At 36.4% G+C, this 14,527-nt stretch overlaps 1 protein-coding gene across 1 annotated transcript in view; it reads right to left on the reverse strand.

The window, feature by feature from the left end:
- Positions 1-14,527, reverse strand: part of MIB1 (MIB E3 ubiquitin protein ligase 1) — a 129,227-nt gene that overhangs the window by 100,195 nt on the left and 14,505 nt on the right. Inside the window, exons 2-5 of the mRNA XM_058692531.1 lie at positions 7,721-7,892; positions 5,271-5,400; positions 3,231-3,335; positions 362-428 (exon numbers count right to left, since the gene is read on the reverse strand). Of these exons, the coding sequence (XP_058548514.1) occupies positions 362-428; positions 3,231-3,335; positions 5,271-5,400; positions 7,721-7,892 (474 nt within the window). The remainder of the gene's footprint in view (positions 1-361; positions 429-3,230; positions 3,336-5,270; positions 5,401-7,720; positions 7,893-14,527) is intronic.

The raw sequence follows: 14,527 nt of genomic DNA on the forward strand, positions 1-14,527 counted from the left end.
TAAAACCTTTTTTTTAAGGCAATTTTATAAAACTTCTAAGGAATTTATAAACATTAAATTGTCAGATTCTATTCTCAATATGTAAGACATACTGATAATCTAACAAAAAATTTTTCAACACTACGTTTATAACTAAAAGACAAAGTTTCAAATATGACATATAAATGGTATACCAATTTTTAAGACATGACAACCTTTTCAGTCTAAATAAATTGATAAAAAAGAACAAATGCTTTAAAAAACAAAATAAAACCCAAAAAGTATCCCTTAAATAACTTCTTTTTAAAGTCCCATTTAAAGATTTCTGATTCCAAGAACCCTGACCTGCTAGTTAGTAATTTTCTCTAGTCTGCTGACTCACCTAGCACAGGGCAGTGATCTCTGTAGAAAGAACCTCCTTTGGCATCCTGGACACACTTGAGATCAGACTAAGAAGAAGAAAAGAAACCAGAAAAATCATGCTTGAAAACTTCAAGTATAGCTCAGTACCTAAAATAGGCAAAAATGTTCATTCAGAACATACCCTCAGCAAAAGTTAAGAGTAGCTCTAGGTTAACAGTAACACTAAACACTGCTTTCAAAAGCACTCATCAAAAATTAAAAGCCTGATCTCCAGATAGGCCATACTTTATTTACTTTTAGCTTTCCTTTAAAGTTCAAAATGAAAATGCCTAGATCTTCACCACTAAAATATTTTCAACACCACATATAGGCCCTCAACAAATACCTAGTATTTAAAATGTAACTAACACATTCTATTTTAAAAATACTTTTACAAAAAAGAACTCAATTCATTTACCCTTTTCAACCAATTTTACGACATATACAAGCCAGGTATTAACTCATTTAGTAAAGAAAAGTATCCAAAACTAAACAACCAGAAAAAAGAAAAGGATAGGACCAAATTTAGTCTTTTGGTTCCCGGCCAGGTAATTTTCCATTTACATAAACTTTAGTCTTTACTTCATAAATTGATTAACTCAAGTTCCTTCCCACTTAGTTTTTATAAGAAAACATACTATTATTTAAATATCTGAATGGGGAGGCAGTGATATAATCAAAAGTACAGAAAACATGAACTTAGAAGAACCTTGAAAGTTACTAGGAAAATTTAGATTTAAAAGTATCTAATAGTTCCTAACACACACACACACACACACACACACACACACACACACACACTCTCTTTTACAGCCTCCTTTCCCACCAGAGCATCACATTTAGCTCAGTCTCAGCCAAAGAGACATGGGTCAAATTATTTTAATGTGATACTTTAACCCAGCAATCCCATTTCTAGGAATCTATCCTAAAGAAATATATCCATAAATGTGCAAAGATATGTCTAAGGATGTTTACTGAAACAATGCTTACAACAATTAAAAAAAAAAATCTTGCAATAATTTTAAAAAATGGAGGTACCACCAACAGAAACCTTATTAAATAATGGCATAATCATACAGAGAAGTACTACTCAGCTATCAAAAAGGATCAATCTACATATATACTACTCATTAAATACCTCTGCACATACATCCTGTAAGGCTTCATCTGAAGCAAGTTAATAATCAGTCAGAATTCCCAGAAAAATCCACAATTTAAAAACAGGAGAAGGCATAAAAATACTAATAATACTAATACTAATGAAAAACTGATAACTAATGCAATATACAAGTATTAAAATTGGTAAATGAAATATTTGCTTAGAGTCCACATTGCTGGCTTTTAAAAATAAATGGAATAAATTAAAGGCAAACAGACAGTGGGATATTTTTCCCCTCCTACCAAGGGCATATAAGAGTTGGGAAAAAATCCAATTTAAATTCTTTGAGGAGGAATGTATTCAAGATGGAAAAGATATGATAGGCATTAATGTTTTGGCATTAATATATTTAGTTGTACTTCATAAATTAAATAGCCGAGGTCAACATTTAAACAGTTTTCCAGGAAATGCAGAAATATAGGGCAATCCATTGAATAAACCACTATTATTCTCCTAAACACTTAAGTAATTTAAAGTGCTTCTAAGTCAATCATTTTCAATTACCAATACTACTCTTTAAAAAAGGAGGGGTGCCTGGGTGGCTCAGTCAGTTAAGTGCCTGACTTGATTTCAGCTCAAGTCTTGATCTCAGGGTCATGAGTTCAAGCCCTGCATTAGGCCCCACGCTGGACTTGGAGCCTACTTAAAAATAAATAAATAAATAAATAACCAGAATAAAAATTTTAAAAATAAATAAAAATAGAGGGGGAAAATCTCTTTAAAAACAACTTTAACATCTACTGTAATTTATACTTTTATTAGCTACTAGAGCCAGAATACAAACATCCCATTAAAACCTCATTATAATACTATACTCTGTGTCCATGCCAAGGAGCAGCCTTACAGATGATTCTAAATTTTTTTGAGATCGGTTTTAATAAATAAGCCCCTAACTTGGATTCATAAGGGATCAGCTCTACACAATCAATATATAGTAAGTTACCCAAATATTCACTGAGGGCAAAATCGTATTTACTATTTTTTTCTTTTTTTTTTTTTTTAATTTAAATTTTAGTTAGTTAACAAACAGTGCAAAATTGGTGTCTGGAGTAGAATTCAGTGATTTATCACTTTCATACAATACCTAGTGCTCATCACAAGTGCCCTCCTTAATGACCATCACCCATTTATCCCATCCCCCTACTCATCTTCCTCTATCAACCCTCGGTTTGCTCTCTATTGTTAAGAGTCTCTTATGGTTTGTTTCCCTCTCTTCTCTTTCCACTTCCCGCCCCCCACTTTATGCTCTTCTGTTTCATTTCTTAAATCCACATATGAGTTACATCACATGGTATCTGCCTTTCTCTGATTGACTTGTTTCGCTGAGCATTAAACATTCTAGCTGTATCCACATTTTTGCAAATGGCAAGATTTTATTCTTTTTGATGGCTGAGTGATATTCCATTGTGTATATATGTGTGTGTGTGTATACACACCACATCTTCTTTATCCATTCATTAGTCGATGGACAAGTGGGCATATTTACTATTACATAGTTTAAGCAAGTGTACTAAAAATGTAGTTTTATTAAATCCTCACTTTACAGATTTTTCTCCTGTTGCATATTCATAATTCAGATGGCTATATTCTGACAAAAGCATATGACAAAAAAAAATACAATAAGGGCTATTTTTATTTTCCTTCTTTCATCTATCCAATATTTTTATCTTTTGTGATTCTTACTACTCACCATGCCCTCAAAGCCAACTCTGTAAAGGTTCTTAGCACCATTATCCCAGAGAACATATGCCGCACTATGTGGGCTTGATGCGCTCCAGTCCTGGATTTCCGTTACCTAAGGGAATTGTTGCAGAAAACAATTTTTAAAAGGGGAGGGGAGAAGTTAGTTCAGTTAATTATATTTAAAATCTTAAATACCATTTCAGCTATCATCCTCTATAACAGGATCATGAAAAATACTATTTTGTCAACTAGGTCAATTCTAACATATAACTGAATTATAATTAGAGACATTTTTCCAGGAATTATAAGGTAATTCCAAAAATCATTGTAGAAATACTGAATTGGGAGGCTTGGTGATTATAGTAACAGATCATCAGAAAATACACAATTCAATATAAAATGTTAGATTTATATTCTTAAAGGGTTCCTTTTAAGAACAGTGTATTATTTTAAATCCATTATTCCTTACAAAATTTAAAATCTTTGGCCAGATCCTCAGAATGATTCAAGATAAACCGGCTCTCTAGGGGCACCTGGGTGGCTCAGTCGGTTAAGCATCTGACTTCGGCTCAGGTCATGATCTCGTGGTTTGTGAGTTCAAGCCCTGCATCGGGCTCTGTGCTGACAGCTCGGAGCCTGAATCCTGCTTCAGATTCTGTGTCTCCCTCTCTCTCTGCCCCTCCCCCACTCATGCTTGCTCCTGCTCTCTCTCTCTCTCTCTCTCTCTCTCTCTCAAAACTAAACATTAAAAAAAAATTTTTTAAAGAGAGTTTTCAGGGGCGCCTGGGTGGCTCAGTCGGTTGAGCGTCCGACTTCGGCTCAGGTCATGATCTCACAGTCCGTGAGTTCGGGCCCCGCGTCGGGCTCTGTGCTGACAGCTCAGAGCCTGGAGCCTGTTTCAGATTCTGTGTCTCCCTCTCTCTCTGCCCCTCCCCCGTTCATGCTCTCTGTCTCAAAAATAAATAAATGTTTAAAAAAAATTAAAAAAAAAAAAAAGAGAGTTTTCAGATGACCAAGACTTTTAAGTTTATTTATTTATTTATTTATTTATTTATTTTGAGAGAGAGCGAGCATCTCACACACACACACACACACACGAGCAAGGGAGGGGCAGAGAGAGAGAGAGGGAGACAGAGAATCTCAAGCAGGATCCACACTGTCAGTGCAGAGCCTCTTGCCGGGCTCAAGCCCACAAACCGTGAAATCATGACATGAGCCAAAATCAAGAGTTCCGACGCTCTTAAGAACAGAGCCATCCAGGTGCTCCAATGACAAAGACTTTAAAATCATCATTCACCAATGCTAAAAACAATTTTTTCAAGAAGGTAACAATAGAATGAACAGATAGTGACTGACATCTAAGTCTCATACGTGAAATGTTACTCATTTCAGTACATCTAGCATCTAGCATAACACCAAACGATACATGTTCAAGATTAGTTGAATGACTGAATCAATGAATGAATAATCAGCAAAAGCAACATAAAATCCAAAATAAATGAAACCAACAACCCACTTACCCCAATATCTCTGGCTATCCCACCCCAATTAAACAGGCTATACAAAATTCTGCTCAGAATAACTGCTATAATTTGATTCCTGGACGATTTACCTGAGAATGGCAACAGAGTTAAGTATACTGGATAACAAAAGTAGCTGCCTAGAAACAGGCCTTCAAGGGAATGAAATATAAAACAAGTAAATTCAAGTGAAATGTTAGTAACAAGAATGTCAAAAGCATGACATACTGTTTAAGAAGGACTGGCCCAAACAGGATCCTCAGAAAAGCATTCTGGGCAACAAAATGGCAATATGAAGCCTAAAAGTGGAAAGGTAAAATCTACCCAACAACCTTCTCCATGAATGTCAATATTTACAACCGAGCAGGAACAATCTTTTTTCTTCCGGGAAAAAAAAGAAATGAGGATTTTAAAAAACTGTTAGTGACACAGGAAAAAATGGGCCAAGAAATTCAATTATAATAATAAAAATCTTCTGAACATACAACATTCTAGAATAACATGATGAATTAATAAAAAAGTTTCACCTTTCCCCTACGTCCATTTCCTCCATCCTGATCTTCCCACTGCCAGTCCACTCCTCGTACCACTCTGGCACCTGCAAAGATCCCTCTGGCTGTAATCTTCTTAGATTTTCTACGAGACTCTAACAGAACCCTAAAAATAAAATTATTTTTAAGTTATACAGAAATAGGTTTAAAAAAAAATAGAAATAGGTTAACAGCAATTTATTTTTAAAAATAAAATTATGGGGCGCCTGGGTGGCGCAGTCGGTTAAGCGTCCGACTTCAGCCAGGTCACGATCTCGCGGTCCGTGAGTTCGAGCCCCGCGTCAGGCTCTGGGCTGATGGCTCGGAGCCTGGAGCCTGTTTCCCATTCTGTGTCTCCCTCTCTCTCTGCCCCTCCCCGTTCATGCTCTGTCTCTCTCTGTCCCAAAAATAAATAAAAAAATGTTGAAAAAAAAATTTTAAAAAAAAAAAATAAAAATAAAATTATAAAAAAAGGTTACTTTAAAAATATAAAAGATTTTTCTCTGTTCTAGTTAATACTTAATAGCATGATACATAAATACCTTTACATTCCACAGGTCATGATGATGATGACAGTAGTTAGAATAGTAATAATATCTAATATTTACTGAGCTTTTACCATAAGTGTAAAAGTCTGTTACACTCCTTAAGAGAAAGGTATTGTTATTTTATCCATTTCACAAATGAGGAAATAGAGTCTCAAAGAGGTAAGTGATTTACCCAAGGTCACAAAAGCTAAATAGTAATGGAATCAACATATGAATCCAGTCCAACCACTTCAGAGTATCACTATTTCCTTCACCACTTAAGAAGAGACAAATTCAGGGGTGCCTGGGTGGCGCAGTCGGTTAAGCGTCCGACTTCAGCCAGGTCACGATCTCGCGGTCCGTGAGTTCGAGCCCCGCGTCAGGCTCTGGGCTGATGGCTCGGAGCCTGGAGCCTGTTTCCGATTCTGTGTCTCCCTCTCTCTCTGCCCCTCCCCCGTTCATGCTCTGTCTCTCTCTGTCCCAAAAATAAATAAAAAACGTTGAAAAAAAAATTTAAAAAAAAAAAAAAAAAAAAAAAAAGAAGAGACAAATTCAAATCTCTAAATCCATCAGGAAAGTAACCTAAATTAAGGCCAAAGAAAGACAACAAACACCACAACAATGACAAATGCCAACTGGCACTTGACCCCACGCTCAGAAAGACAACAGGGAGTGGCAGGGACTTCGGTGAACTGAAGACCATGATTTGTCTAAAGGGTGCAGATGGTACTCTGCTTCAGCCAACTGTTGCTGACCAGAGTTAAATGAATAAATGCAGGCCCACTGCTGACATTAGGGGTTAGGGGTTAGGGGTTAGGGATTTGGGTGTGTGTGTGTGTGTGTGTGTGTGTGTGTGTGTGTGTGTTCAAAAATTTAGAGCACAGTATGGACCAAGTAAAATACATCTGTGGCCTGGATTTGACCTGACACTAACTTGCCTCCAAAGTATTGAATCCTTACAGCGGACTACAGGCCTTGAAAAAATTCTATACTCAAACAATCTGGACCAGCTTGGCTCTCCAAGACCATCTATCCCTTATTCTTCTATATCCTTCTTATTCATAAAATCAAAAAGGTTTGGGGTTTCTCTTTTGTTTTTCTACTTTTATCTCATTATTCTACTTATTTTTACAATGCCTTTATTGTACCCTAACTTTAAAAATTATAAACAAAAGTCAAAAATAAACAACTTGTTCAAAACCACTCAGTTAATAAATAGCAGGCCCAGGATTTGAACTGGGACAGGCTAATACCCAAATCCATTTTTCTACTACTGCTGCCTCCCTATGACTGGCTAGATTCTTGCTCCTATACACTATTCACATCTATGTAAGAAGACTCAATCACCTGAAATTCTGTACCACTTCGTGATATTCCTCTCTCTCTTTGCTAAAACACTTTAATGCTAATAATCTCTACATACAGTCCAAAACATCACATGATAATCATGTTGGTCAAATAATCCCTTAGTTTATGAACTCCTTAAGAATACTGTGTCTTCGTTTTCTTCAAATTCACACAAGCACAGTAGCTGCCACAAGTCTTAATAAATGCCTGTTGACTCAATCAATGGGCCCTAGTGTTCTTTTGGTAGCGATTAACAGAATAGAACGCACAGTGAGAAGAAAATAATCAGCCTTCTGGGCTGCCCTTGCATTTCCAAATATTGAGGGGTGCCAAGCCTCCATGCTAGAGATGAACAGCCCAGATTACCTTGGAAAAATATGTACAGCTCCATCTTCACAGAGCTCTTTTCTCAATATATGGCAGGCCTGCTCCACAACTAGCCTGTTATCTCCTACCTCTGGTACTAAACCAGCTGTCAGACACTATTTTTAAATCCTACTTTTAAGGCTCAATAGTATAAAAAGTTGAATACAAACAAGGAATTGCAACTGAAGAAAAAACTGTTTACCCTACCGCTCACTTCCTGGTGTAGTAATTCTATAAAAGCGATGTCTTAAATGATGTTTATCTCCATGATAACAAACAGTGCACAAATCATAATTTGTACATTCTGCACATTTCCATCGAATGCCAATGATTGGTTGCTGGCGGCAGGTATCACACATGGTTCCATCATGCTTGATGCCTATTAAAACACGGATACATGGTTACATTAACTGCAAGTATTATTCACTTGAATACTGCTCCCTGGGAGAAAAATAAGAACAGAGCATTTTACAAAGTTTCTCAATAAAGTAGGAAATAATACTTTAAATATACCACATATGTTTTCAAGACAACATATTTCAAGTATTTTAATCAGTACAAATTATAGACTACACATTTTCTATCACTTCTTTCTTCATTAGTAAGAGCACTTCTCAGTAGCACATTCTATGCTGTCAAACTGAAACTTAGGTTCAATCTAGTGACAGAAAGAAGAATCATTTGCCACCAAGATGTTTCAGACTTCAAACATTCAGATTCTTTTCAGGAATTTCAACCTACTCTCCACGCAAACAATTACTCCAAAAGAAGAAACAAGTTTATCCCCATGATTCACAGAGACAAACTATCAATTAACTCCCTAGGCATTGACAAGCTCCCCACCCCAAACAAACTTCAGAAAACCATTACCAAGTAAATTTCCCAGTTTAAAAGGAAACAACATACTATAATTGAGTTTGCTGTTTGTTTTCCTTACAGAACAAGAAGTAATAAACCCTACAAAAAGGAAATAAGCACTTGGCAATATGACCTCTACTAAAAATGTTCACATGAATGACACAGACGTTAGAACTATGAAAGGTACCACTATAAAGTAGTGAAAATAACTAACATTTGAGAGTAACAAGACTGGGGATAATGTTCCTTTACTATTCTGTTATTCTTAGATCACTTGATAAGTAAGTTAAAACTAGAAGCTTTTGGGGCGCCTGGGTGGCTCAGTCGGTTAAGCGGCCGACTTCGGCTCAGGTCATGATTTCGCGGTCCGTGAGTTCGAGCCCCACATCGGGCTCTGTGCTGACAGCTCAGAGCCCAGAGCCTGTTTCAGATTCTGTGTCTCCCTCTCTCTCTGACCCTCCCCCCCGTTCATGCTCTGTCTCTCTCTGTCTCAAAAATAAAATAAAACATTAAAAAAAAAACTAGAAGCTTTTTAAACAATGTATGGCCTGTGAACATCAGTGTCACTACTTTACAGTAGGAATGGTCAGGCCCAACACTGAACAGCAAGGGCTGTATTGTCCATTGAACGCAGACACTCTTCAAGATTCGAGTTCTGGCTTTCACTAGCTATCTTTGTGCCCTTGAAAAAGTCATTTTAACTGAAGTATTTACATATAAAATTATAGTATTTATTTCAAAATAATGGGGGGTAGGGAAGTAATGTGGGGTTTAGATGAAACAAGATCACTCATGTTGAAATTGGGTAACAGGAGGAGGTTCATTATCTAATTCTCTATTTTGTGAAGTTTAGAAATTTCCCAAAATTAAATAAAAGGAGTCACTTTAGTTCTCAGAACTTCAGTTCCCTTTGGAGGAGGCATTATGTTTTTTAATGGTTAAGGATGTTCTAAGAATCAAATAAGAATGTGCTGTAGATGCAAGAATTAGAGCACAAAAGTAGTAAAGTTAAAACTAAACTCCAGAAGAACATACTATTGCTGCTTCCTGATAAGGGGGGGAAAACCCGTATAATTCATTTTCTATATTCACGTTTAAAGTCCCATAAGGTAACCAGATTCTAAATAAAGAGCCAAACCTGAAGATAAACCTGTGCCTGAGGTGAGATGGTTAATAAAGAACGGGTGGGAGGAAGAACACAAGGAAGCTGGGATGCCTCATGAACTACAAAAGAACATGACATCCAATACCAAGTATGTTTGGTGTGCAATCCTTCCACAATCTCCTGCTACCCAAATGCTTGACTGCAGGGACAGGCAAGACAGCAGACATCAGTACCTTTTGATTCATTCAGTAACTATTTTACTGCTACTGCGGACAGGCCCTCTGCTGCTTTCAAATATCACTCTAGGTGTAGTACGGAGAAGAGAATGGAAGAAAATTAAAGTGGCTAAAGAAAAGGAGTCAAATCATAAGAAGTTTCCACAACAGTTGAGAAGAAAGTAATAGTTTAAGTAGGGATAAAGCTAGTAGAATTGGAGAGAAAATGGAAGCCAGAAGAGGTTTAGGACTTGGTGGCTGCAGGTTAGAAAACAAAAGATGTAAAAAGTAACTGAAAAAAGTATAAATGAGATCATTCAAAAGAAAACAAATAGGTAAGAGATATTTAGGAACAAACAGTGCAATAAACTGAAATTTAGAACTGTTCCACTTAAAAAAGAGAGAGAGAGAACCATGAACCAAAAAATAAATAAGCACATACTAATCTAAAATTGTAAGTCCAGGGGCGCCTGGGTGGCTCAGTCAGTTAAGCAGCCGACTTCGGCTCAGGTCATGATCTCGCGGTCCGTGAGTTCGAGCCCCGCATCGGGCTCTGGGCTGATGGCTCAGAGCCTGGAGCCTGTTTCAGATTCTGTGTCTCCCTCTCTCTCTCTCTGACCCTCCCGCGTTCATGCTCTGTCTCTCTCTGTCTCAAAAATAAATAAACGTTAAAAAAAAAATTTTTTTTAATTGTAAGTCCAGGCCTCCATTGATAGACACTCATCTAAGAAACAAAATGAAAAAAGAATCAGGACAAGTTTCCTGAAAGTGGTGGATAATGGACCTTTCAAAGGAAGAAAGAAGAAAATCTCAGAAGAGCACAATGCATGTTCAACAAACCAGGAGCAACTTCATTTTTTTGGCAGGAATCTGAAATACTGTCAGAGACAGAGATAAATTATAGTCAGGCTGGGAAATAACCACATAAGACATGATTTCTGATTTGCAGACTTAAATTGTTGCATTAATGGTAAAAACAAGGGTATGTGATTTAAGAAACTAGTTCTCTAACTTACTAGCTAGGTAATGTTCAGAATTAATTTAAACTACTCTGGGATCAATATTCTCATCTATAAGTTGAGAAAATACTTCCTTTCATAGGTGTTATGAGCTGAATGTGTTCTCCACCCCCAAAAATTCATGTATTGAAGCCCTAACCCTCAAGATGCTGATATTTGGAGATAAAGTCTATAGGAGATAAGTAGGTTTAGAAGAGGAAATGAGGGTGGGGTCTCCACAATGAGATCAGTGTCCTTAAAAGAAGAGAAAGAGGCTAAGAGGTCTCCTTCTGCTGTATTAGGACACAGCCAGAAGGCAGCAAGCCAGGAAGACAGTCCCCAACGGGTACTGAAATTAGCCAGCACCTGGATCTTGGACTGCCCAACCAATAAATAAATTCCTGTTGTTAAACCACCTACTCTGTGGTAGTTTGCTATTGCAGCCCAAGCAGACAAAAACAATAATGGAAAGGGTCCTTGTGAAGCTAAAGTGATAAATAGAGGTAAAAACACTGAAAGATTTTAAAGCAAATTGCAAATAAAAAGAATTATACTGCAGTTAATTTTTTTTTAATTTTTTTTTTTTTAACGTTTATTCATTTTTGAGACAGAGAGAGAGCATGAACGGGGGAGGGTCAGAGAGAGGGAGACACAAAATCTGAAACAGGCTCCAGGCTCTGAGCTGTCAGCACAGAGCCCAACACGGGGCTCAAACTCACGGACCGCGAGCTCATGACCTGAACTGAAGTCGGCCACTTAACCGACTGAGCCACCCAGGCGCCCCTACACTGCACTTAATTTAATCTTAATATAGATTTGTTAAATGTACTATTTATCTATTTAAATAATTTGGTGATCAAAATCATCATATATCCCAAGCAAATCTGGCAACTTATGCAGAAAATCAAAGAACTTTTAGGGGCACCTGGGCAGCTCAGTCAGCTGAGCGTCTGACTCTTAATTTCGGCTCAGGTCATGATCCCAGTATGTTGTGAGATCCCAGTATGTTGTCAGGCTCTGGGCTGAGTATGGAGCCTGCTTAAGACTGTGTCTCTGGGGGCGCCTGGGTGGCTCGGTCGGTTGGGCGTCCGACTTCGGCTCAGGTCAGGATCTCACGGTCTGTGGGTTCGAGCCCCGCGTCAGGCTCTGTGCTGACCACTCAGAGCCTGGAACCTGTTTCAGATTCTGTGTCTCCCTCTCTCTCTGCCCCTCCCCTGTTCATGCTCTGTCTCTCTCTGTCTCAAAAATAAATAAACGTTAAAAAAAAAAAATTTTTTTTTTAAAAAAGACTGTGTCTATCTCTCTCTCAAAAAACAAAACAAAACAAAAAACTTTTAAATTCTCAATTTCCCAGAGACTACACATACGAAACATTCAATTATTCACACATGGAGCCTGCTTAAGATTCTCTCTCTCTCTTGCCCTTCCCCTGCTCATGCAAGTGAATGCTCTCTCAAAAAAAAGTTACATCCAAAGATACTAAGTTGTTTGTAAATACAAACAAAACTTAGCCTATGTCAAAAATAGGGACTATGTATAAACTATGATAATCTATAAAGTGAAATTCTATGCAGTTATTAAACCATGTTGTAGAAGAAATATTACTGATATGGGAAAATACATTTTTTTAAAAACCCATTATTATTTTATAAAACAGTTTGCAAAGAACTGCAATATACCATCACAAAATACATAAAACACACACGTACAGAAAAACTAGAAAGATAGTCCCCAAAATGTACTGGTGGATTTACCCTTTGTGGGTTTCCAAATTTTCTATGCTGAGTGTGTATTAATTCTTTTAGCTAAGTGAATAGGGGCATTTAATATGAGAATATCACCAGAGATGTTGATGTATGTCACCTATAATTAAAAACTAAAAATAAAAACATGATATTTATAGCAAATATTTACAGAAACCAACTTCCATATAGTTACTAGAGTAATAGAGTATGTAACTGCTACTTAGAAGTTTTTATTTCTCATAACCCTTATACTAACTGAGCTATTTTATGCTTATGTAAAGAAAACATACTTCATCTGTACACTCCTCACTGGCACATGCCCACAGTCACAGTCTAATCTGTCTTACCACAGGAAAGCACCGTGCCAAAACAACATAATCAATATCAAATGTCATACTTGCCTACTCAATGGTGAAGCTTCTGAACAGGTCTAATATAGGTGTCCTATGTCATCACAGAAAGTAAAATGCATTAAACTAATCAGAATCCACTATGCATTTAGAGGTTTATCCTTAACTATACAGCTCTTCAAATGAGAGTTGATGAAAGAAAGGCATACGGAAAACGTATCCCAACTTCCCCATCTGATCAAAAAAAGAAAAGTCCAGTTTTTAGCTATTCTCCTACTGATATATTTTTCATCTCTAAGTTCATTTTCCACAAAGCACAATGATGATAACATTCATGAGCTTATAATCTAAGTATAGGCTTTCTTTAAAAGGACCCATTTAAACACACAATGATAACTGGTAAAAAAAAAAAAACAAAAAAACAAAAAAACCCTACAATTCATGGTTTTAAAGAATACTTCAGGAAAACCATTAATGCACACAAAAGCACATCCAAATCCTTTTTGGTTCCCACAGTTCAAATGCCAACAAAGCTACTGAACAGCTGTGAAACAGACTAAGCCTGAGAATTGGAGAAAGTAAACAAAGCAGCCCACTCCACCATCAAAATGCACACTACAGAATTTTTAATGAGAATACAATTAATTAACCTTAGAACAAAAGCTGATATTTAGAGAAAACACAAAACAGGAGACCAACATTTTACTGATCTCTTACTTCAGCAGCTTTTTGTTTCCCCTTACTTTATCCACCCAATTCATTCCCATCTAAAACATTCCCTTCCAGTACAAACCTTCTTAGCCTTGGCAAGTGTTATTCCTTAAAATGTTCATTTCATAAAACTTAATTCCCTAACTAAACCTATTAGTCGTTTTTCTCCTTCCTATACAATATCATATTACCCTAGAGACTTAATGCTCTTTTCCTTTGCTACGCTTTATGAAGACATCTGCCACCGTTAAATGAACCACCTGATGATAGCTTTTGACTCATTCTACCAATACTCAAATGACCATCTGCTCTACATTTTAATGGCAGCTCGCCTAAATTCAAAAACTTAGAGAATTTACATAGCCTTAAGCTTTTTGTTAGAAAATTTTATGAGCAATAAAACATGCTAGTCAAGATCAATGACCACAGTTCTTAAGAGAGCCAATGAAAACAGCTCAAAATCACAAAGCACTGATTTGTTTAAATAAAATGTTAAATTTCTAGTTAGAAAAAAGTGACCAAGAGAACTAGAATTCTCACTACAAACAATTCACTCTACAAAACACTTCAACATGGAACAAGAATATCTAAATTATCATTTTGTATAATAGCAAAAGAAAAAAGTAAACAATAAAACTATTCATTAACAAGAGAATAGAAACATATATTAAGTATACAATGGAATACCTAAAATTAATGTTCCTCATACGATTCAATATGAATGAATCCTTCAACCATAATGCTGAATTTTTTAATTATACAATACAAAATGTTACAAATAAAGTACTATATTTGCTTACATAAAAACACAGCACAAATGTTAAGAAAAAGAACATGGAAATGATAACAAATTTCTAGATAATGGTTACCTTAGAAAAGGAGGGAAGGGAATGAAAATTGGACAGAAGTATACAGGATGTTTCAAATATATTAGTAATGTTTTGTTTCTAGATAGGTTCACAAGTATTTATTACTCATTAATCTACCTGGATATCTTATATATTAAGTGATAAATTTTAAAACAATTTTAAA

This window comes from Neofelis nebulosa, chromosome 11, assembly GCF_028018385.1.
Source record: "Neofelis nebulosa isolate mNeoNeb1 chromosome 11, mNeoNeb1.pri, whole genome shotgun sequence".
Taxonomy (NCBI): Eukaryota; Metazoa; Chordata; class Mammalia; order Carnivora; family Felidae; genus Neofelis; species Neofelis nebulosa.